The sequence below is a fragment of the Atractosteus spatula genome, chromosome 13 (genome assembly GCF_055471065.1).
Source record: "Atractosteus spatula isolate fAtrSpa1 chromosome 13, fAtrSpa1.hap1, whole genome shotgun sequence".
Lineage (NCBI taxonomy): Eukaryota > Metazoa > Chordata > Actinopteri > Semionotiformes > Lepisosteidae > Atractosteus > Atractosteus spatula.
The window spans coordinates 25,772,806-25,799,737 of record NC_142718.1 but is presented as its reverse complement, the minus strand read 5'-3'; the positions used below and the strand labels follow the sequence as shown (position 1 = coordinate 25,799,737).

General features: G+C 36.1%; 1 protein-coding gene across 1 annotated transcript in view; it reads right to left on the bottom strand.

Moving 5' to 3' along the window:
• The window catches only part of pde11a (phosphodiesterase 11a), a 90,130-nt gene that overhangs the window by 55,582 nt on the left and 7,616 nt on the right, over window positions 1–26,932 (bottom strand). Inside the window, exons 3-5 of the mRNA XM_088930710.1 lie at window positions 2,776–2,865; window positions 533–673; window positions 255–319 (exon numbers count right to left, since the gene is read on the bottom strand). Coding sequence (XP_088786836.1) covers window positions 255–319; window positions 533–673; window positions 2,776–2,865 — 296 coding nt within the window. The remainder of the gene's footprint in view (window positions 1–254; window positions 320–532; window positions 674–2,775; window positions 2,866–26,932) is intronic.

Genomic DNA, 26,932 nt, shown 5'->3' with positions numbered 1-26,932 from the left:
TTCTGTTTTCTTTAGAAATATTCAGGCAGGAAATATAAAAAAAATTAATGTGCTGATGGTTCTTCCCCATTTAAAGAATTTAAAGAGTTATTCAATCGTTGACTGTTGCCCGAGAAAATACCTGTTCACCCGTTAACTGGTTAAATGTGATTAAAAATGCTGCATGGGGTTATTTTTTCCAGAAGAGTATTTTAAAGCTAACCAATATTGGAAATCCAGGTTACACTGAATATTCATTTATACATAGGACATACCTGCTCTCAGTGTCAGCACTGCATTTGGGAGAGAGGAGCTCAAACGATTTGGTAAACTTCACCACCTTTGATAAGAAAAAAATATTTTTAATTCAAAGAGTAATGGTTAAAATAGTCTAAATTCTTAGAGAAACATCTTCTGTAGTTAAAACAGATCTAGTTCTTGCTATTGTAGTAACCACTTTTTGATTGTTATGACACAAAAAATGTGCTAAATGTACAGTATTTCAAAAACCTGGGGGGTTTCCTCCCCCCAAAAATGTAATTTCCCTACGTACCGGGGACTCGATGTCCTCTAGGAGCTGCACAGAACAGCGTTCGCACTTCAGCAGTGTCTGGGCTCGGTGCATGATCTTCCGCACAATCTTCTCCAGGTCTGTCTGCTCTTCGAATAAGTCGTTGACAACTTCAAGCAAAGCCTAGGCGGAAAGCAGGAGAAAAAAAAATTGCGATAAGAAACAAACTGTCAGGAGGGATACTGTCCGCGTCCAAAGCCACCGAAAATGGTGGTGGTAGTGTTTCAAAGAGAGTCTGAAATACTACTGCAAGCATTAACATGACTGAAATGTGCCGTTCAGTAGTTTGGTTAGATCCTAACCTGGCCTGCAGCATTGCAAGGTGTGAGCCAAGGGATTTTACTGCAAGAGCAGAAATGGGGATGCAAGATATGCAAAAGGAAGTCCTGGGTGCGAGACATTTATATATGTAGGCGAGCGGAAGTGTGCAAGAATAGAATTTAATCTTCCTCGCAAAATTCTGTTATTGACTCCATTAAATAAATCATATATTTTTTGCAGCTCTCATTATCTTAAAAAAAAAACAAGAACCAGAGTCTGCCCTTGAATCCACAAATGAAGCAGATCCATATTGAGTAATATAGTATTCCATTTTTTAATTCAGTTGTTTTCTATTATTCAAATTATTCCCTGTAAGCTCCTCCATAAATGTGCTGGAGCAGGTAAATATATTTGACTAGTAATATTTCAACATTTTAATAAAGTATTGATTACTTAAAGAACACATGCACATTTACAATGAACAGTATTTACAAACTGTAAGTGACATTGATAAAATGGCAGAAGAGCACTACTAGCTCGTTTGCACTCTGAAGAGGGGGCAATGGCGACAAATTCAATTTTACAGAAGAGTAGTTCTCTCGAAGCAAAATATACTTGTGGCAAAACATCTGCAACCTGAATTGGAAGAAAAAAGAAATCCTTTCATGAGTACACATCAAACAAATGAATATTTATCTGTTCCTATTAAAGCTCTTTAAGTCACATTTTCTGCTCTTGAAAAGGACATTTTCTTCAAATGTTCTTGTCATCAAGTGCAGAAACTCTTTAATAAATAATCTGGGACACGGGCTCTAAACCCCCATTAAAAAGTAGTCTGAAATTTATAATATTACAGGGCATCAAAGAACCCCCTTAACTGATAGCATAGCAGAGGGAACCGGCACAAATATATTGGCATCAAGGTGGCGTCTGGAAATACCCTGATGTTACTTTTCCTTCCCTCCCTATACTTGTCCAAATAACGACTCGCCTAACCCTTCATCCCTAATACGTATCCGTGGAAATCCCAATGTGCTCGTTCCTTTTAGGCCAGTTGGCTCTGTATCTGTCTTAATGCTTACTAGTGGTCTAGCACTGCAACGATCAAATATGTCACTCCCCTTAAAAATAAATACAATACCAAGGAGTTAACCAAAACTTTATTATTTTACCCTCACCCTCTTCCTATGGAACTCTCCCCCAGATTTAAGTTCACACCATCTCAGAGACACGTGTGAGTCTGAATAGACAACACCTGTTTACTCTGAGTAACTATTTAATAGGGAACAGTGTCCACACGTGCAGTCCATTCTCCAATGTCCTTGTGAGAATGTTAGCATTTCTTGTTTAGACAGTGTCTCAACATCGCCCCCTAGTGGCTCAGACCCATTTGTCCGCTCCCCATTTGGTTGCCCTGTTACATGATGATAATACTGCTGATAAGTTTTAATGGTTCTGTACACACTTTTATATTTTTCATCCCATTAGAATCCAGAGGGGACTCGTTCTCTGAGGCACAAGGACTCGCACACCCCAAACTCTACCGATTTAAGTACAACTTACAAATTTGGACTTGCAATGACAGAGCTTTTAATTACAACATGGCTGCACTAAATGGCCACCACTGGCCTTATGTACTGTATCAGTAGTCAGTGAAATAATGCCAAAAGCAGTCTATGGATGCCTAGTTGAGGACCAGTTATTATCTCTTGTGATTTATATCTTGGACCAACTAACTCTATGCCACCCTCTGCTTCCCACTCTATAGATTTAGCACTAAATGTTTCAGGAAAGAGTCCATTTAGTTAATGAAAAACATATGTGTCTCTTTAGCATATAACACAGTGACAGTGAGTGGGATGTGAGGGGATCAATGTTGAACCTTATTGTTAGCAGTGAGTGATGGGCTAGAGGAAGTGGGTACACTAGCAATCCGCTGTCCAGAGTCCTGGATTCACTCTTACTCTGCTTCTGTCGTATTCTTTCCTAGAGGCAGCGAACAGCTGGGCATTGGATATGGCAATCCCACAGAATGGAAGATACATCTGCAGCACCTGGAAACACACGCAGATCAGGAAGAAAAGCAATTACAACAGGAACCCCTTTCACCGTATATCACGCCTGTTTCCACAGCAGGACATTCTGATGAAGGCTGAAACAGTTCAATTACCTCTAATACTTTTTCGATTAGAACAATCTAATATTTCTACAGACCTAACTACAGACCTACAGGCCTACAGACCTTGATACTGTGCATTTATCCTATTCATTCTACACAGAATATATGTGGAATATACTCTGTGTAGAATGAATAGAATAAATGATGCACAATGCAACTAACTGTAAACACTAATTTTTTTTCCTTGTAAATATTTTGCATTATACTTTCCAAATTTTAGTCCATGTAAATTGCTTGAATTTGGATTAACGAATCATAATGTCTAGACAAATTTACGTTTCACTGTATTGTGTTAACCTGTATATTAGTATTTCTTCATTAATCTTTTATTACTTTGTGCTTTAAATTATGATACGGCATAATTATTTATGCTCTTGCTTGAAACATTTTACATTTATCAGCTAATACTGGGAAGTAAATGACAGGAAAATTCAGAGCTCCAAATATTTACCAGTGCCCCATATCTTCCAGTGAAGGTTGCCTCAGAGCTAATAAAACTAGAGCTGATGTTGCCCATTAACATGCTTTGCTAAAGGCCCGAGTTCTACAGTATGTGGACTCTGTGGATTCTGATTACTAAAACTAACACTTACTGTAGTATTCCAGGGTCAATAATATGAAGAAGAAAAGTGATGAAGCATTGGTGCTGTCTTGAACTCCAACAGAGGATGGAACACTCCTCTGAAAAAATGCCTTATTGCAAATCTGTAATTTTGTATATTGTATGGATCTTAGATTTTATACTACTGCATTGCAAAAACATTAGAATACAAGGCGACAGACACGTTAAAAATTGTGACGAGGAATAATTGATCAAACATAGAAATAACAGCATTTCACTAAACATACTTCACCTTTATAAAAACACCTTTAAAAAACTCACGTCTTTACTTGGATTTTGGATAATGAATCTCATTTGCTTTAGATGAACATAAACTTGTTCTGTGGTGTCTGTAGTAATGTAATGCTTAATGTTATCTATGGTTTCTATAAGAATGCAATCTAGAATAGCATCACCAAAGACTTTACATCTTCTTCTGTGGACATTCTATGTGAGTGAATCTACATTCCCTTCTGCATTATGTAACAAGGTTGTCAATACTTATAGATCAAAGAATTCACCCTGATAAACATGACTGACATTAATGGCCCACGACAGAGGTGAGAAAACATCCACTTTCACCTTCAATTCCAGAGACATGCTCAACACATCCACCCCCACATACTGGGATGATGAAGGTCGCTGATTGTAAAAATGCATTAACCCTTCCTAACTCAAGAAGAATTTGAATTGCAAGTTGTCTCTTGTGTTTTTCTGATATTTCAGTGAATACATTGTCTGTCACACATACTCAAGACTTCAGGCTTGAGATTGTCCTTGCTACTGTGGCACATAGTCATCAGATCCAGACCCAGCAAAGAATGGGTCCATCTCCCAAGGAGATTGGAGGGTGATCTACAGAAAAGTCTGGTACCCTTATGTAAAGCTTGGTGGTTTAGAAAAATGTAGTTAAAGAACCTTTTTCTAGATAAACAGCAGTGATTTTAGCAGTGGTGTGCACCTACATCCTTGCAGTGATAAAACCAGAGCTCCGACACCTACTCCATGCCTCATCCCATTTCTGCTACAGTTATTTGATATTTCATGTATGTTCTTCTATCCACTTATTGTATTGATTGTGTACAACTGTTACTCTGGAGAAAGAGAGGGGTCTAGACAGGATACTACTGCTTTCTGTACAGTGACAACCTGAAACAATGGAAGTCTCCACATCAAAAAGTCACCAGGAGCCATAAGGCAGAGGAGAAACAGGGACACATTATCCAATAGGCACAGTAAAAACTGAAGTTTCTAGTATATGATTTTTTTTGTGCTATATAATTTTGTTACCTATAGCAGCTGAGCCTGAGTTGGATAAGCTGGAGGAGTGGTTAGAAAATGGATGGAAGGATGATTATGTCATGTTTTTTTTATTTCTATGATGAAAACTGTAACAAAGATCACTTCTTGAATATATATATATCAAGAACAGGGTATCAGAAAAAATATTCAAGATAATTGAATATATTCTACCTACAGAAATTGATACACCCTTAAAAAATATATCTACCAAAGGGCCCACAAAACAGAGGTGCCCAGGGCCTACATGGATCTTAAGCAGGTCCTGAGGAGAAGTGCACACCTCGCAAAATATAATGAACATTTTCATACTAACAGGTATGGTCCATCGCAATGTGAAATTTACTGCTAATCACAAAGAATCAAGTCACCTTTTATTCATTGAGAACCTTCTATGTTTCTCCATTGAAACCCATGTGAAGAATAACTCAGAATCACTCAGCAGTTCTGTTAGATCCTTGTAAAGAAGAGAGTGACTTTATATGCAGAGTGTATTTGGTGTAGCTCCCCTGGCTGAGGGAATTTTTGAGGTGTATCCCAGGTTTATGAGAGAGATGAATTGTGGGAAGTCTTGGGGACAACACTTCCATACACACAAGCGGAAGTGCAAGATTAGGGTCTAAGGTTCTTCCCAGATTTGTATTCTGACTGTTTCAGTTGCATTTATATTAGTTACTGGGCAGCATGGTGAAGTGACTGTTAACATTACTGCCTTGAAGACTGTAAGGGATGGGTTTGATTCCAGTTAGGTTTACCGCTACATGAAGGTTGCATGATTTCCTTGCTGCCAAGTACTGAAGGTCTCAGAGCGCTCCAGTTTCCTCCCTGAGCCTGAAGTCACGTTTTCTAGATTAACTGGCATGTCAGAATTGTCCTCCTTGAGCGTGTCCTGTGACGGACTAATCTCCTGTCCAAGCCATATCCTTGCCCCAGTTTTCTGCTGAGACAGATCACCGTGACCCTGTATTAGGCTTTAGCAGTTATTGAAAATGGATTGACGGATACAGTGTATCAGTTACTAATTTTCAGCCTACACTGAAATAAAGAGGAATAAGTAAGCTTATTCTACAAAATTGTGCAATGGCAAGACTGACATTTGAAAAATTCCTTGTGAAGCAAAAGTTGTCAGTGAATGTTTTAATAAATACTGTAAACAAATAAGAACTACTGGAGAGTGGACAACACAAAAAGGCCCAAAATACAGTTTTTACTTGGTAATGATTGTGTTAACATCACTATGTAAAAATAAACAGCCCAAGGCCAACAACTGTCAAAAATCATTTGTGCTCTGTAGCTATTTTGTACAGTACGTGTATTTAATCAGCAAATGTGTAGATTTGGATGCACTTCTGTATAACATTACTGGTAAAATTGTAACAAGACCCTCACAGTGCCCTGAAATCATGCAGAACAAAGCAATTATACTTTACATTTTTCATAAAATAGCAAAGACTACTATAGTGAGATAATATCATTTTTTATGTTTTATTGCAGTTTTAGGCACGTGACTTCACAATATGCTTTTATTTGGAGATTTTACTATATAAACAAAGAACTGGCAAAGTGGTGCAGTTAACTCTGACCTTATGCATTTGTTGCTGAAGAAATACAATCATGTCTTACTATTATTAGCCGACAATTGACAAGTTCATTAATTTGCTTGCAATTTGTTGCACTTTCAATTTTGTTACAGTGGCTTGAGTGATGTCTTAAATGTTTCTGACTGAATATCAAGAGAGTTAATGAGTTACGTGGCATGGTGGCACAGTGGTTCGCATTGCAGCTTTATAGTACTGGCTCTCTAAGTTCAATTCTAGATCAGATGTGGGGTGCTATGTGTGAGGAGTTTGTATGTTCTCCTTGTGTTCATGCACATTTTTGTTAGGTGTTCCAATTTCCTCCCACAGTCCAAAGTCATGCAGTACTGGTAGGTCAATTGGCTTCTGGAAAAATTGGAAAAAATGTATGTCTGTATCTGTGTGTGCCCTGTGATGGACTGGTGTCCTGTCTTGGGTATATCCCTCTTTGTGTCCGTTGCTTGCCGGGATAGCATCCTGAACAGGATGAAATGGTTAGAAAATGAATGGGTTTAAGGTGCTCTGGGTTTCACACAGTTTCACATCTTTGTAGGCTGGGTAGGTGTGCAGAAGAAGCATCAGTACTGTATGTGTTAGTCCTGCATTCGGCTGGTACAAGAAGAAGAGGAGCTACAATTTTAGGAGGAGGAGGCAGTGTATCTTCAAATTTCCTGATTATAGAGATAGAAAAGTGTGGCATCAGAACATCATTGTAACAGTCAATAATTCCAAATAATTGGAACAGCACTGCAGATTTCAGTACATGTGTAAAGATATTCATTAAAAATAACTATGCATCAGAATACATAGTTAATATTTTGGTTACGTTTTATTATATTAACTGAGAAAAAATTAACATGTAAAAAATGAAATAATCCTTTTACAGTGCTGCTATGTCTCTTATCAAACACAAATCTCTGGCAATTCTCTGTTGAATATTTAGCTATTTTGTTTTTAGGAAAATTGTAAAACCTGACAGGATGTAGGTTCTAGTATAAAAAAATAGCCTTTTGACTTTATGGTTGTATGATGATCAAGTTTTCAAAGATTCTGATCAATTTAAATCAAACAAAATAAGCTTTATTAATAACAGTGAGAGTTTTTATAGTAGTTGAGTGAATTGTCAATGCTCACACCATATATATATATAACATATATTTTTATTTTGTCTAAGTAAGACTTCTAAACAGTAGTATACTTATGAAGCAAAAACATACTTTAGGTTTAATTGCATTTGGCAGGGAAAATAAATTGTTATTCTCAGTTCAGCACTGTTTGAAGGATCTCCCTTTATTTAGCCCAGAGAGCAGATTAGGAGGTTGATGTCTTTGCAGAGTATTAGGTTTTAACTAGGCTCTGTGGCACAGTGCTTAGCATTATTTCTTTGCAGTGCTGAAGTCCTGGGTTCAATTCCAGACCCGTATACTATCTGAGTGGAGTGTGTATGTTTTCTCCACCTTTGTGTTGGTTTTCTCCAGGTGCTCTGGTTTCCCAGCAACAGTCCAACGACATGCTGGTAGGTTAATTGGCTTCTGGGAAAACTGGCCCTAGTGTGAGTGTGTGTCTGTGTTTGCCCTGTGGTGGAATGACATCTAGTCTAGGGTGTACTCTGCCTTGTACCCTGAAGTGAAAAAACGGATAAGAAATGGATGGATAGCTGAATAACTGACAGACACCAATTAAAAAATAAATTACAGCAGTTTAAGAACAATAATGCAGCATTGAGTAACCATTGCCCTGCCTCTAATAATGTTTCACATAGTGTTACAAATATGATAAAGCCCTAAAAAGCATATGAACATGTTCCCTTAAAATTACTCCTACCTGCTGCTGTATAAGATGACATTTATGGATTTTCTGATTGCAGAAGTAGTCCAAAGGATAAGATGACTAAAGGGAAAACTGTTCAGTTCTTGAGATACACTGGTAAACATTCCCACTGACTTTATGAAGATTAAAAAAAAGATCTACATGCAGATGTCTCATATATGTCAGTGTTACATACAGATTTTTTTCACTTATATTGCATTTTTCATCCTGTTTTCTAGTTGTGTGAAGAAAGGAAACTGTTCAGACAAAGTCATAATCCATTTTAATCCCTGATTTACAATGTTACAGATATGTTTAAATAAATGATTTATGTTGTGTTTTCTAGATATGTGAATTTGTTTTCAACCAGTCTTCAGAGATGTATTTGTAGAGTGATATGAAAATGGAATATGACAACAACATAGGGAAAATTTTGTGGTTGCCTAGCAGTAGAATCTGACATAAAATGGAATTTTTGTTTAAATGGAACTGTAAGTGTAAAAAAGAAACAAAAGCCTTTGAAATCTGTTTTCAACATCATGAATAAAGACTCAATAAGGATCTTTGAATCATGTACTTAATAAATATTAGTTTCTTCTTAGACTCTCCAAGGACAGTTCACTGGTTCATGTCAAAGCATTGTTTACTGTATGTCTTATGTAGGCCCTTACAGTATATTATCATTATTAAACATGCCAATAAAGATAGTTGAGATCAGATAAGTCTTAGCTGTCTTAGATTAATGTTGCAACAAGTAAATGGCATTTATTCTGTTTTTGATCGATAGATAATTATTATTTTCAGCCTTTATTTAGAAGTCATTATTAGAAGTAATAATGTACTGTACTGTATATGCTACAGTCATTTCAGATGCGAATTAAATAAATTATGACAAAATAATTGGGTTTAAGGCTTAATGATTTGGGCATTACAATACATTACAGGGTATATCATCTTAATATTTGGCTTTTTGAGGTTTATTATCAATATCAATTTTACAATCTTACTGATAAGATCCAAAAGAAAGTTTTAAAAGAGCTGTAGTCAGCATTTACTGTATATTTTAGCTGTTTCACAGATGTGGCCTAATACCCTCAATACTGTATATTTTCAAGAACACAGAGACAAAACAAAATCTCTAGAGAATTTTTATAAAAGAGTAAAAATAATTAATTAATAATTATAAAAGAGGGGTCACATTAACTTTCAGTAGTAAATAAATAGCTTTTATTGTTTCACAAAATGGATGCTGAAATGGGAGGTATTTTCTGACACAGCCTCTTTGATGAAGGCTGTGCTTAGCTATCTTATATTACAACTGCACTACTGTATACTGCACATTAACCCGGAACACTGTACAGAAAATGATTTGAAATGAAGAATCAATGTTATTTCCTGCCGGCATCTGACCTATAACAGCAAAGCTACTGTATATCACTCACTAACAGTTGTTAACCTGTAATGACCATGTACTTTTTCTTCTCAGGTCACATTGTTCCAAACAGACCCACGAAAGAATATGCAGAATAGCAAGACAGAACTGGTCTCTCGGCATGACATGTACTGAAGCTAACATAAGAACAACAAACCAAGAAAGTGCTAGGGACACTCCAGCACTTTATCATGTAGATAACATTGGCAATTCTGATAGTAATTTATGGGGAAAGATGTCTGTTCTACCTTCATTTCTGCATCACAACCTCCAGGCCTCCAACCTTGAAAGCTTTAAGGCACGTTTATTTTCTATTTATTCTATTTTGCAGCATTTAGTTTCTTGTGAAAAACTGAATGAAAGCTGACTTTATCTCTTAACATTATGAAACTGCCAGAGAGATAATTGAAAGGACATTCCATTACCATGACATTACCATGACAAAAAAAAGGACTCAATACAGTATGGTAAGCTGAAAATGAAACCAAGTTTATTTTTCACAACAATTGTTTAATGCAGCATTGACTTTAATAACATGTTGAAGAGAAGTATCATTGCATATTCTTAGACAAAGCAAATGTATGATGACAGATGGCATATCTGGTTGTCTTATCTTGAAAGAACATACGTCAGCACCACTATTCACAAATCATTTACTGAATATACCTGATGAGCTGTAGAAGATGTCATTTCAACTCAAATTCAAACATTTGTGCAACACTGTCTCTCACTAATGCAAGGAGTCTGCAGCCCACATTACACTGACTGACCGTGCAAGATTAAAAAAAACAACTTTCGTGATTAGAAAAGTGTGATTATCAGAATTAACCTACAGTATATTTGTTGTTTCCAAATGATCAACAGATCAACAACTCCCACAGATAAAATGTATGAATAACTAAATCTTACTTTACGATAAATAATGGAGAAAAAAAGGTAGAAGAATCCTGTTTCCGAAGCAAGATCCCTTGCTTAATAAAAAAAAATTATTTACTTTGGTACCTGTTAAGCACTGTTAAGCGATTAACACATCATCTTAAATATTTCATGAAAAAGCTGCACCATTGTTGCAAATAAATGAATATTCAACATTTTTCTCCTTCATTATTGATTCCCTATCATTATTGATCATAATCAACAAGAAACCAAAGTTCCTAGTTATTATTAGTAGCCGTATGTTAGAAGGTGCATTAAAACTTTAAATTTAGAAAGGCACAAAAATGGAGAAAATGCAAGTTAGTTCCCTAATTAATGACTCAGAACATGAGTTCAGGAAGCCTTGGATTCAAAGTCAATTGGCTCAGATGGGGTTCATTTTAAAGTAAAACTTGGAACCATTATGGACCACATTCTAAAGCCAAATACCTGCACAAAAACAGGTGTGCCTCCTGTTCTCAATTTTAAATGCATTTCCACATAGTTTCCACTTGTTATTAGCACACCAACCCAATTTACCAGCCTTTTGGTTTTATGTTTCACTGTTCATTCTGAAGAAGTCTATTCAGCATCTCCAATGCTTTTGAAGATTTTGATTCAGGTCCTCTGAATTATTTAATGTTAAAGACTAAAAAGGTTCAGTTCTTTTAGCCTGTTACTGCAGGCTGAGCCCGAGACTTTAGATGGTCATTCGTGTCTGGGCTGGGCTGGACTGATTTCTGAGCAGTAACATCTTTTGAAAAACATGGTGATCAACATTTAAAATGAGATTTCAATTTTGAGAATTAATCTCGATTATCCTCTGTAAACCATATTGATGATCTTCCAGTTCAGTCCTAATAATTGTTTCCATAACTTTACTCATAATAGTAAAGTAAAATGTAATTGTCTAGAAGTTCCTGAGTTCAGTTTTGTTATCCTTTTTATAAATGTGCATTACATAAGCTATTTTCCAGTGATCTTTCTAAACATTCTGATTATATAGACATCACAAAAATGCTGATGGCAAACTCTAATATGTTTTTTTTATGGCAGGAAACATAAAACACGAGTCAACTAAGGCTAATAAACCTCAACATCCAGTCTATAATCTTGCATGTGTAAGGAAATTGTCTAACTGAGACTGAGAATGACAGATGTGCAGTATCGAGGCTGTCAGTACTGTGGAATATATGCACTTCTGTTCATTAACTTCTCTGTTTTTAGCATACTATTAGAGAATGGGCTATAAAATCACTAAAGAAATGCGAATTGCTGTTCAAGTGCCATTCTTATTTACAGAAGTGCCTTGTAAGCTAAGACCAGGCTTCCTTACGCTTCTGGACTCTATCTCAGGGCAAAACCAATGACACTTTTATTAACAACAGGAAGGAAGGTACAGAAAGCAGTGTTAATACATTTACTCAAACACGAGTCAATGTCTCACCAACTAAGGATAATAAACCTCAACATCCAATCTGTTCTTCTAGCCTAGAGTTCACTCTGTATTGCTAGTTTCCATCACAGAGGGGCTTCTAAACTCTTGACTGTGTACATAGTGCATTACAAATGCATTTAACACTGATTGCCCATTACAGATGTAATATTAAATATTTATGTAAAAGGAATCCATACTGCGACAAATTTCACAATGCCTCATGCTCCTCATTATTTGATTTTCCTATAAATAATTCCAACTGTTTCATAGATCAAACTGAAATGAATTATCCAGTTTCCTCTGTTGGCTCTGCGCCTTCTCTTTTCTGCTTTATTGTATTTTCTGTAATTGTTCCAACTACATTTTAGATAAATAAAAGGACTACTGATCTAAGATCTTTGCTGATATGCAGTAAACAGACCAGAATGAATCCCCAGTTCAAAACTACAAACCTCATCAGATAAAATGTTTTTTTTTATGCCATAATAACTGGAATGGAGGGTGATATATTGGCGGGGGTATGTTGTTTAAATCTCTGCAAGGTAAAATTTTTAAAAAGATGGATCTTTTTCAAGAATAACACCTCTATACTGAAAAGTAATCAGTTATATACAGCATTGGATTGCAAAGCATAACAGAAAGAATAAAGAAAAAGACCCATACACCCAATTTCATTGTGCCAGGAGCCTATCTACAGTAAAAAGGTACTGTATAAATCAGATGACAGGGTATATTTGGATCTCAACTGCTCTGTGGTTATGAGCTCCTTAATTAAGGAACACAGATGATTACTGAAGTATCTCAATAAATGAATGAAGTGTCAGAACAAATAAGTTGGCATCGTCAACACTACTGCTGAAATATTTTGAGGCCCCATTCTTTTTCATAAAATTGATCTCATTGGACATCACCCTTGAGCTGTTCATTATATCATTAAAACTGTATACAAGGCATTTTAAAAACTGAAATGGCAGATTTCGGGGGCTTTTAAGCAAGCCATTCTATGAATAAATTAAACTGTAGAATGCAAATACTTCAGAGCAGAGACCTTGTTTTATGAGATTCAAATCAGACCTTAAAAATCAGACCTTTGGTCTATAGATGTTAAATGCTAAAACTGGAACAGTATATGTGTGTTTTTCAATAAATATGGCTGAAAACATTGTCGAAAACAAATTGCCTTTGGTGGCTGAACAGGTGGGGTGCAATAGTATTGTTTTGTACATTAATATTGATGTCATGGGATCCACAGACCCCTGTCTTGCCATAGAATCAAATATGGATGTTGTGCAGGAAGGATGAAGGATGAATAACTTTAATAACCCAAGGATGCTGTACATTTATGATGCACTTTATGATTCCCCGGCCCAGAGCTGATTGTATGTGAGATATACAATGATCTGGCTGTAGCTAGTGTAACTCTATAGACTTGCAGGTGTTCATTATATGCCTTGAATCTCTAAGCCCATTTTAGCTAAGCTTAACTTAGCTAACTTTAGTTCTGATTCGAGAATTCGAGTGGTTCACATATTTCAGATAGGGATCAATGATCACAAATTTGTTGTTCAATGTCGTGAATATCATGAAGGATATCCAAGGACCTCCACCATCAGCCATTGAAAGTAATGGGTAAAGTCTGTGCCCTCTGCAGCACTATCAACTCACAGATGATCAAATATCCAACAGGACAGGCCTCTCACTGCTGTGTATGATGTTATCAAGTAGTCAGTTCCTGCGGTGAATGCTTTTAAGAGATATAATGTGGATAGATATCCCTAAATCAGCATACATGATACGGAAATACCTGCCATCCCCTTCCCACAATGAAGTTCAAAACTGCAAGAAATGCCTTTTGTCAACTCTTAGTGACATTTTTACATGGTACACCAGCTGCAGGTAGCTGGTAGCTAAGATGGCACCTGCTACTGTGTCAAGACGTCATATTAATGCCAGGCTACATAGTGGCAATTGCATAGTGCCAAAAGTGTTTATAGTGTTTTGGCTATGAAGTCCTTGGCAACCTCTATCAGCCCTGACCTGGTAACCCAGTGATTCTATCTCTTCAAGCCCTTAAAGACACTGCTGTCTAGCACATATTTTGCATCCAATAATGAAATACAGCAGACAGTCAGGTCTTGTCTCCAGGAGTTTAACAGAGATTTCTACTAGTCTGCATTCAATGCATGAGTGTGAAGGTGTGACATTAAGTCTATCGTTTTATTATTTGTTATAATTGCTTTACCAGTGAACTCTTCCTATTTATTGAAACACCTTTAATTATGCTGCAATACTATAGTCACAAATCAACAGATAACACCTTACCTCTTCTTTAGAAATGACTTTCCAGCACAAAAGCACTTTCTCCAGCAATGGACATTATGGCAGAGTAAATCGTGCATGCAAAGCTACAAAAAAAGCAATAAACACTTAAAATGTAAAGTATGGTGGCAATAGCTGCTGATTCTGCTTGCCTTGCATTAGATTAATAATGTCAAAATTGTTTTTGGTCTGCCCAGACATTCATTGCTTTTGGAAAATCAGTGCAGCTGCTTGAATAAGTAGCACTGTAGCATTTTATTCTGCTAGTAAGTGGTGGTAAATACCAGCAGTTGATTCATAACTATTTGGGTGGCAATGATTTTAAATTACCAGCATGTGCAGGTCAGATACCAGAGGCTTAAAGTCAACTGTCGATAGGTTCATAGTCAATACAAAGCCTTCCTAACAAAATTCTAACACCGTTTGAATTTTCTGAAGTTTGACTAAAAGCTATCAGTCAAAAAAGGGCTTTATTATTTTAATAATCTGATACTCAGACAATTATAGTATCAGCTACCACCTACATTAGTCCCATCCTCGGCAAATGACAGAGAAAAAAAGAATACTATAACAATTGTTAATAGACATAGACAATAGATATAGAATACTATATCTAAAAGGCAAAATGATGTCTGTAGTTAAAATTTTTCTAAATGTAGGAGACAGAATAAAAACAAAATAATAAAATGCTAAATGTTATGCATATAATTGACTGCATATACTTATCTAAAATGAACTTTTAATTTTCTCTTAGGATTTCCTTCCTGAATTATGAGCTATGTACATTCAACATTAGTATTGCACAAAGTGTATTTGTTGCATTTATCTTTTGCATTTGCTGTACTTCTGACATATCTAAAATGTAATCATATTACTAACTTTTACCTTCATAAATGCTAACATATGTTATTGAAATATTTGCTTTGTGCTGTATTGGTGGGTTTCTCCTCTGAATTATTAAATTAAGAGTTTTTACACTTGTTTTTCAAGCTTATATGCATTGTTAGCTTTTAACAGGACCACTGACCTAAATCCAAGAAAGTTAACTATATTACATAACACCAAAAATTAAACATTGAATATAACCAACATGTCATTCCCTTTTTTCTTTATATTTCATTCCCCACAGAAAAAGGTATTCACAGTATCTTTAATCTCAATGACAGCATCAGCATCAAGACAACATGTTACAGTTCCTACTGCGAGGCGCCTTTATAATGAGTTCCTTCTTTCCAGCAAACTCCGGCAATTAAAATCTGCAAAAAAAAATAAATTGTGGCCTAATTTACCCCCCAAATAAACCATCTGTGGTGTAGGCCAATTATGCTAACTGACAAACAAAAGTAGGTTTAGTCAAGATAATTTTTGCAATTTGTCAATTTCAAAAGACACATTTGTGGTTTACATATTCTGTTTGTACCATACACAGCTGTATCATTTTCGTGAAAAGGAAAGAAAAGTAAAGAGTAGTTATACAGATGTTTATTTACCCATTCAACACTTGTAATTAAAAAACGACCAAATCAAAATACACTTCAAAATATCTGGCTGCCACATTTTACAGTATGTCTCTCATAATGGGAATATCTTCTAGCAGTTGGTTTTTAGATTTCTCTCTCTATTACATACATCTATTATTACACTCACACATACACGCAGACAATCTCTACATACTTTACCTGACAAGCTACAGGATGTTCCCATGAACATGCACATGAATGTATTGTCAGTTCACTAATCTCTATTTTTCTTCCATCTATTTTATACAAAGCTTTCATACAATTTAATGTCACTGACTGCCTAATGCTGCCTAATAAGAAATTAGCTAGACAAGTATTACCAGATGATTTCCCTGCTAAACTTCTGATTAGTCTTTTTTCTTCTGACTCATGAACCAACCAGTTCAGATTGTTGAAAAGCATCTGAATAATTTCTCTTCATGATGCTGCTGCCTCTTGAAAGCTTGAGTCTCCATATTACAGACAAGGTTTAAAATATGATGAGAAGGCCAAAGTTGATATTATTGTTTACTTGTTTTCATAGCTAGGTTCTTGTCTGGTAAAGTAAAGTTTCATTTCAATAGTTGTTCCATTATTCTACATTTGCTGGAATCACAATACAAATAATGAATTACTGAATTTTATTGTATTTGTGGAGATATTTCTAAAAATACTCAGCTGGCTGCAAAGTGAAATTATGCATTAGTTCTGCTTTATGTAGATAAATATAATTAGTACCTGTCATGGAAGGGTTATTACAGTATTGCTTCAACTCCATTTGACAAGAAAAGTAGTATCTAGGAATGGAAAATTAAAGAATGTGTGCCAGGGAGACTCATTTTACTGCTGTTTTAATTATTGCCTAAAAGACAGATGATGGACCTGTGTCTATGTTACAGTATATTTGTTTATTTATTTATCTACTTAAATTTAGTGATGCATATTATTTCCCCATTTACACCCTAGCCTGAGGCAATTCTAATTCAAACTGTCTTGTCAAAGCACTTTATACAGTCATCGTAATGAACAGGCAAGCACCACATTCCAGGGCTCTTTTTGCAATGCAAATTGAAATGGGATCCCTGCAACTAAATAGTACAAGGAAGAATTAAGAGTACAAAGTTCCCAGCTCTACTTTCCTGCATCCTTAGAGGCCCAGATGGACTGATCAATGTGTGGGTCAATTCCGAGGGGAGCACTTGCTGTATTTGCACTTTCCATCAAGAGAACGTCAGAACAAAATTCCAAATCCCCATTTCCAAGAAGGATTTCATATGCATTTTCAATGTTTCCAATTCAGATTCAAATTCAAAGAGCTTGGTTGGGGCGACCGATGACAGTGCTGCCAAAAGAGAAAAGATTAACAGAACGTTTCCTTCGGGGAAGATTTTAATGCACCAAAATCAGTATCTCATTTAGTGCCTACAAAGTCGGGCTCCTGGTATTCTGACATTATGGTACTTTAAAAAGTCTGCCAAAATGTTTGGGAATGAAGAGAAACAACTGAAACTGAGAAAATGTGCCAGGGAAAACAAAAATGTATGAAAATATTCACATCTATCAACTTAATTGCAGTATATGGATGTATTATTCAAGGACGTGCAGCAGAGCAAAGTTGTTGACATCCACAGCAATTTTCTCTTAATGGCTGCTATCAGAACTTCGGCTCTTGACAATGCATCACCGCTTAAAAGACACAAGCACAGGCCTGCTCTTTCTCATGAAAAAGTCTCATGGTAAGGGCTGCAGCAAAGCAGAACCTATCCTCAAAAGCAGGTGGGATGCAAGTGTGTTGCAGGTGACACAGACAATTTAGAAACGCTTGTTAGCCTATATTTTTGGAAAGATAGAACTAGAAGACGGAGAGAATCTATACAAACATAGGGAGAACATACACGCTTGATAGATAACTTCCCTCCAGTCCAGAATCAAATACAGCCCCCAAGGCTCTGTGAAACAAAGTTGGCCACCATAGCACTGTGCCACTCATCTTGCATTAAACGTTAACTGATATTCAAAACTCAAGCTGTAGTTTGCATGGCTGTTCTGCACCGGCCGCTTGCCACTGCAAACTCTTTGTTTTTGTACAATCAAGAAGGCTGGCATGATAGAAATTCACTTTGCTTGCCCCCTTCAAATCAATTAACTTTATCATTTCATCCTAAATACTTCTTAGATGCAGCACTGATGACTACATAGAATGTGACTTTCTCATTTGCAAAATATATAAAAGGAATATTGTCCTGAATATAACTTCATATAGCAATATCCTGGCTGGATCTTGTACAGAGCTGAACTGCAGGAAAAGGTACAGAGTTTGGAAGAAAGGGTCAATGGTTATGGTTATATAATGTAATATCATTATAAATAATACCATTTCATCTGTGCCGATATTTTAAAATTTTAAATATTGTTACCACAGATAAAGCTACAGCAAAAAAAAAGAATAATTTAATTTAATTTACACGTTTCTATAAAGTTCAATAGCCAGATAGAGATTGTTGATACACTTCCTTGCAATTCCAAGTTCAGGTTAATACATTCAAACTCCATGTTCAGGTGGGTCCAATTATTCATTATTTCTATAATAGAAGAGATTCCTAATCTGTTTAGCAAAAATGAGCTATCATTTTTTGATGCTGTGCTATCAAAACTCCTGAATATCATATGGTAGCCATATGTACATTAATGAAACAAAATATGTGCATTCCACACCTCTTGGGAATTCAGATAATGAGAATTTTTTTTACACAATTAAGCCACAGCTAAAAAGCAATTTAATACTGCTGAGAATCAACATAACACAATTCAAAGGCCAATATCATTTGATGGTAAAGAAGAATAATGTGTCCATTAATTCAATATAAATGTGTTGCAGTTCAGACTTTTTATGTGCTTCCTGTAAAAGAATTCATATAAAGTTCTCAAGCTCAGATAACATTTTAAAAAAGTCATTGTTAATTTGGAATTAAAGTTTCATATCAAATTAAATGATTGTCTTAGTATTGTAATGCATGACCAAAGAAATAGATAACTTACAGTCTCAGAGCAGGCCAATATTAACATCTGTATAGAATCTGTATAAAAATATTAAAGGAAACGTTGTAGTGTGTGCAGATAGTTATTGACACCACAATGCCTGAATTAGTTTGCATGACAGACATTATTTTTTTCTGTCTAGAACATTATACATTTATTAGTGAATCAATTAGTTTAATACCTAGTATTGCTGGGAACTTACACAGATTCTACATTAATACCAATGGAAATGAAAACTTCTTGCTGCTTAATTTGTTCAGGCAAGAACATTTTTTACATTAAAATATTTTCAGCATTAAGCTACGTGGATCCTAGTATCCCACAATGCCACTTACAATGCACCTAACTCACTGTGTTAACAGATTAATTAACATTTTCATAAACCTATGAACAACAAATATTGTGACTTTCACCATAGGTCAAAATATCAAGAAATATTTTTAAATAAAAGCAAAAGTGCATATGAATTATCCACATGATGCATATTACCTTTGTTCTTTACTTCATATACAGAGGGGCATTAAAAACTAAATGAATGCTACTGGGTCCAATCCTAATTTATTGAATTTTTAATGCCTTTTAGTATATAATTAGGAATTTATTGACATTTCAGTCTCCAAATATCTCTATGGCACCTGCTCTTGCTCTTACTTTAGAAACCCATTTTTCTTGTGTATTTGTTCTAACAGAGACTCTATTCCAGTCTCACGTATGCTTCACTAGTAACTCAAATCTAGTGACTTCCTGTGTATACCTACTCTATGTGTCTTCCGTGCTTCTGCACCTGCCAGACAAACCTAAAAAAACTAACTATAGAACACAGGGGCCCTTTAAGCTCTTGCGTAAGATTCATTTCCAGCAGTATGATACTCAACTAGTAATGTTTTACACTGAATCACTATCTAGACACTCATTTTTATTATTATCCAAGTCTTTTTATTGTGCTCTGTAGATGCCTGACTGAAATGCCATCTTTTATTATTGGGAAAGCAGCTATTAGAATAATATTTTGTTGCTGATGTTATGGCTGACAACCAAAAGTGCCTTAGCAAAAGGTCAATTTTTCCTTGCTAAAGCTTAAAACGTTTGAATTGTTACCATGGACCATTTCCTAATGATAAGAGCTGGAAGTCTTGAAGCACTTTTTCTAATCAGGCTGATAAGGATTTGACAGAATGGAAGAAGCAGCTGTCTGGGCCGCAAGGAAAAATACATTGGAAGCACAAAACAAACAAAGACTGACGGAACAGTGAAACCATCTAATGAATTCTTAAAAAACACTGTGGTTGTAAACAATTCTTAAATGAGTGCATTGTGCTTATTCTTCCATCCATCTAATCACTTCTTCCAATTCCAATTCAGAGTTGCAGGGGAGCCAGGGTCTATCCAAGTAAGCAATGGGTATAACGTAGGGAACCCAGAGACTCAGTGCTGCAAGTTAACCACTGCACCACTCTGATGCCCCATTGCGACTATTTCCAACTTCAAAAAGTTACATTTCATCGCCTCCCTCCCTCCTTATGTAGCCTACCTTAAGTTTTTAATTTGAACAGGAAACTCTAGCATTTGCAAGTGCAGTGGTTAGCAATGAAGCCTCTCAGCACTGTGGCCCCGGGTTCAATTCCGGACCAGGTGCTATCTGTGTTGAGGTTATACTGTATGTTATCTCTGTGTTTGCGTGGGTTTCCTCACGGGTGCTGCAGTTTCCTTCCTCCCACAGTCCAAAGAAATACTAGCAGGCTAATTGGCTTCTGGGAAAATCAGTCCTGGTGTGAGAGTGTGTGTGTGTGTGTCTTTGTCTGTGTTTGCCCTGAGGTAGACTGGTATCCTATCCAGGGTGTACTGGGTTTGCACCAGTTGCATGCTGGGATAGTCTCTGGCTCCCCGTGACTCTGTATTGGATAAAGAGGTCAGAAAATGGATGGAAGGTTCAAACAGTTGCAGCAGTGTTAGTGTCCGGAAAAATCATTAAGCAATAAATTTGTCCTGTAATATTTAAATTGCAATTCTCAAAACTGTAATGCAGAACAATGACTATTTTAAAGGTACCCTCCCTGACAGTGTTAATGAGTGCACAGTAGAAACATACAGTAGCATGAAGAATCTCAGCTTTTATGTGCATAGTAAAAGTCTCAAAACATTACAACAGGCCACTTATTTTCTTGTTTGTTAATACTGTCAAAAGCTACACTGAAATAAAAACCTTCAGTAGGATTTAAACTCCATTTAATTTCTGCTTACCAAACAATTGTTAAATTGTATTGCTTTTAGTACGTAACAAAATTCACAGCTAAACATAAAATGTGGAAATTGCCTTTGAAAAGCTGAAAGCCTCTGAAAAACTGTTCCATAAATCTGAATCTTTTTAAAATCACATCAGTGCACAACTGCTTGCATCTACACTGCCAATAGTATGTGTAGCTCATCACAGCTCATTATATTTCCTCAGTACATTATGTGGAATTAAATAGGTTACTGTGCAAAAGAATACCTCATTACACATCAGCAGGCTCTGTCAAAATGATCAGCGTTAGTAGTCGATTCCCTACCCAGAGTCCTCCCTATTATATTCATTCAAAGCAACCCATGCAGGCTCCTATGTCTTGTTTGATAACTGTAGCTATCACATACTGTAGTCTGTTTTGAACTCTGATACATTAAGCAAGAGATTGGATAGATTTCTACATAAGTACAGAATCTGTGATTTTATGAGGCAATCAAACCATGTTTCTAACATACTGTATTTGCTTTAATAGAGAGAGGCAGGAACTGAGAGTGTAATCATGTTCCTGTTATAGAAATACATCTGTGAATACAAACAATAATATCAATTGCCTAACGAGCCGCAGCTAAAACATAAACAATATTGATGGGTATTTCTGCCATTTTAATGGAGAGAAATATATAGTTGTTGCTATTGTTATTACTACCTCTCAGGGTGCACTGTATTTTCAAAAATCAAGTTGCACATACAAGTCATGCTATGAATGTGGTACAGAACCATAGCTTAATGAGCTAATTAGTCATTCAAATAAGACCAATCAGTTACTATGCTTCTTCAGACCTCAAATTCAAGATTCCCCACAGTTTGAGGGGTGAATAAAATCAGTGTCTAAGATTATGAGGAAAAAACTGCCATCATTCCAGCCATTTTCTAACCACCTTATCCAATACAGGGATGCAGGGGAGCTGGAACCTATCCCATCAAGTAATAGGCCCAAGACAGGATACATTCTGGACAGACACAAACACACACACTCACAAAGGGGAATTTTCCTAGAAGCTAAATAATCTATAAGTATGTCTTTGGACTGCTGGAGTGTCACAGGGATGGCAGGAGGGGTGCCCTAGTGAGTCCTTTCAAAATAGACTGATGACTCAGCCACAGTAGCACTCAGAGTACCCCTCCTGCCCTCCCTGTGACATGGAAGAAACTGCAGCACCCAGCAGAGCCCATGTAAACACGGGAAGAACATGCAAACACCACACAGATAGCATCCCAGAAATTGAACCCTGTGCCCCAGGGCTGCAAGGCAGCAATGCTAACTACTGTGCCACCATTCTGCCCATGATTTAGCTTGTGCCACATTATTTATTAAGCCAGTACAAAGAGACTGCACATCGTACATGCACTGTTCTGAAAACCATACAAGCTGATAAACTGGAAAAGCCCTACACTGTTAAGATCACCCACTCCATAATGGTCCACAGCTGTCAGTCAACCAAGTCATCCCGTCCATAGAAAACTTTATGACTGTCGTTGTTTCCCATGTACATATATTGTATTCTTACTATTGCACCAGACAGTAGATGCTCTATTACAGGTATAGAATTTTACTAATAACATACGTGTTTATACTTTGTTTAGATCATTTTAATTTTATTTGTAAATCTAAGCATAATATCATAAGAAGACTTTCAATTGTAAATTTACTCTTTTATTTTTTAATTTCCCCTTTTGTCTACTGTTTTGTGTAATGCACATATATTGCTGTGTTTTCCTGTGGTCTTTACGTCCATCTTCTCAATGTGTTTTGCCACCGGTTTACTGTACTTTGCTACACTTTTGTTCTGCTTTGACTGTGGTAAACCAAAAAAAAAAAAACAATTAATTCCAACAAGCACTAAGAAAGAAAGAACCTGAAATAAGAGGAGGATAAAACAAAAGAAAGGTTTTAAAAAATGTATTTACAAAGCTGTCTTTAATAATTCAAGCGTTGCTAGGCCCTTGTTGTGAAGCAAATACTACCAAAACGAATATACGAGCATTGGAATTTCATCTATCCATATGGTCTCATGGGCCTTGGTTTCCAAGTCATAATTTAGAGCCTGAGGCAAAAAAAAAACAGATATGTTAATCCTTATGGATTGAAGTCCAGAAAATGAAGTCATTGTCCATACCGACAAATGTACCAAGCACCAATGGCAGTGAAGTAATATTTAAACAGTTTCTGTGCACCTCACAAAATTGTCAGGTTAAGACGTTTTGAAAAAAGGCTGATTTTTAACCTAGGCTGGAATTGTATAACAGTGAAGAATCATTCTGTGCAATTCATGCTCTCGTGTTGTTTCATTTGTTACTTGTTGTTTATATGATGATTCTCTGAAATTGTCTCAATTGTTAGTTTTATTTGTTATCTATCATTTCTGGGAAAAGCTGCTTTTGGCAATACTGCACAAAGTTTACCAATACAAAGTGAGTGAGGGATGTAAATTAGAAGTCCACCGATTTGGAAAGTTGCTGTGTTGTAAAGAATTAAAGCAGGCAATTAGTGATCTTCTCCAGCTGTGACTTAAACTGGGATCCCCCTGCTTGGGAAATAAATCATACTTGGTTTCTCCTGAAGAGGATACTCCACAAAAGCAGGCTTTTACTACGTGTGTTTTTAAATATCCATATCCAACCAACAGAGTTATAAATTACATTTCTGCAGAGAATGCCTGTCTTCAAACATTCAGAAATTAAGGAAAGTATGTTATGTTCAAGCCTATAAATGAACAAGGCAGAATACTGTACATCTGAATTCCTCAGTGAGTCTACAACAGGGGGAACATGAACTACGTTTATTATTTATGCTCTTGCCATCCCCATAGTAAGTGCATGTATGATCATGTCTTGTCAGGTCACTAGGGCATTACCAATTAGAGTCTGTAAAACTCATACATGTATATGATACTTTCAAACTGTATTTTCTCCCAATAAGCTCTGAGAACCAGTTTAGAAGCTATGTTGTTCTGGAACAGAAGACTACCATATCAGATAAAAACAACAGCAAGATCTTGTAGTGCATATTCAACAGAACATTCTACTAGACCTGTACAAACTCCTCCTTTAAAAAGCACAGCATACCGTATTGTGATGAATGTTACTTAAAAAATAAAACCTAGTTGATTATTTTCTATGTTGTTTTTCATTTTGTACATTTTAGATGCAGATGATCGCTAAGGTGTCTGCATACCTCAGTTGGTTCTGTTTTCGAAGCAATTACTTTCCATAAACATGTAACTACAGTCTAAGAGCTCTCTTAAACTCAGAAAATAAAATCACATTTCTCTTCCATAATATTGTGCAAACTGATGGGAACTCGAGCTGTACATTAGGCAAGGTGTTTAATTTCTATTATTTGAATTTGAATTTGAATTTGAAGTAATCCTAGGGCATCCTGCATCCTAAGGACTTTTGCACTCGTCACTAATATCAACAGCATCAAAGTACAATACACTGTCATTAACAGACTATGTTTTTCTCAGTTGTTTTTAGATATCTGTCAGCCACACAGCCTCTTGTTTTTTTTCATCCTTGACCTGGCTGCCCTGAGGTGCAAATCTGAACATTCCGGAAGCCAAAGAAGCCTTTAAAAGTAAATTAAATATGATATGAACACAGCAGACAGTGGCATTTGTAAATAAAAACAGTAATTATTTGTGCTGAGAGGTCTTTTCATGGGTGCATAACGCATGTGGAATAAATTGGCCTTTAAGAAGACACAATGAGAATGTAAGCTTCAAGCCCATGTGGTTCTCATGGCCTTGACATAGGAACCCACCCCCATTCTTCCTGTCATAGAAACAGGCGACCAAGACGACAACCGTACCATAAGATTCTCATGGATTGGATCATATATTTAGAACAAAGCTAAAGCATGGAAGCCTAAGCTATACTGTCAGGATAGAATGTGCCCCCTCTTCCCATAAAGACAATTCTTTGATTTCCCAGTCCTCGTGGATACAGATTAAGTTGGCAATCAGAAACATAAAAAATGCAATCAGACACTCTGACAACAGCTCCTGGGCACAAGAAACCCCTGTGTAAGCAGTGGAAATTCAGAAAGTGTGGGAAGAGAGACAAGGAGAATCTAAAATGCGCTGATCTCCGATTCTTTTTTCCAGACCCTGGGGACAACACAGCACTTTAAGGCAGTGGAACCCTATCTGTCCTGCTCAGCTCCTTCTTTATTGAGTAATAAATACTAGCCTTCATTGCTAATAATGCCTACATCACAATTAATAAATAATTAGAACATAAGTCTTTACACAAGAAAAGCAGAGGTCAGCTGCTTCTTACTATTAATGCAAACTGTGTCAGTTTGATTTGAGACCCTGGCAGTATTTTAAATAAGCTTTATTGGCTTTTGCGAAAAGAACTGCCTTGTATCAGACAATAAACTCTAAGGAAGAAGGTTGTGCCTCTCTGAAGATATACTGTATAATATCTTTCCACCAAATTAATTTTAGTGGAAATAATGAAACTGCAATATTTTCATCCACCTTTTTTGAATATTGCCATTCAAGCATTTTAAATGTATTTCAAAGGTTCTTATTGTTCTAATACACTTATCTTTGCAACACAGAGCATAAAAATGTAAAATTGTGTTGGTGGAAAAAGGTTTAGAAGTGTATTTGAGTCCATTTCTATTCCTGTTCTGATTTACTCATTTTCTCTTATGTACTCATTTACTCTCTTATTTATGGTAAATGTCCTCTGATTTTCTTTCTGATTTAAATGTGCACTCTATTTGCTTGTAATTTCATAGAAAACTGGACCTAAGAGGGGAACTGTAGTCCCAGTTTCTCAGACTGGTTATTAAATCCCAATAACAAAATATTATAATAACAAAATTATAAATTTGAAACGAAGTACAAAGTCTTGAACTTTGTGAAAGTACTATAAGCCGCCATGTTGTCGCAAACCCCACAGGTGAGAGTGTGAGTTGCCATGAATTGAGATGTGAAGCAGCCCTTCCAGCTCACTAGTCACTGTAATGGCTAATGTAATGTGATGTACGAGTGAAGAAGTACAGGTTGTGCAGCAGACATTTCACTGCAGAAATGTTCCAACGTGAGCTAACAAGAGTTAACAAGTTAGTAGTATTTGTTGGCAAAAGCATCTCAAAGTCAAGAGCAATATTTCTATGGAATAAGAGAGATGTATTCACAAGCCTGCTTGTGTACAATGTAATTGGGTCTCTTCATGTCACCAGAGGTTTTGTTGCCTCGTTCTGAATCGCAGAACATGGAACTGCGCATGGAAATGTAATCTATTTTGTGATGTAAGCTGGCAGTATTATAAGTTACTGCGTACATTTTTATTGCAGTTTAAAATGCACTCATCAATGCTGATTCTGCCTAACCCCGAAATATAAAAATAGCTTTGAAGTTCCCCTTTAAAATGTTTAATATTTTTAAGTTTTAAAAGCTAAAGTAGAGGACATGGTTTTAAAGTAGCACAACCCTCTTGTGGACAGTAGACAGTAGTCATGGTATAGTGCTAATTTTCTTTTCCTTAATATTTTCTATGTAATAAGCTTAAGTATGGTATGAAATATCAATTGAAATAGGAAAATCAACACAGAATAAGAAATAATGAGTTACAGTATATGTTTCATTTAAAAGGAAAAACCAGAGGTCATTGACATTGACAATTATTATTGAACAATTTATTAAACCTTACTGATTCAGATGAAACAGATTTTTTTAAATTATTTTGGATAGCAAGGTCATGATTTCCCCTTGT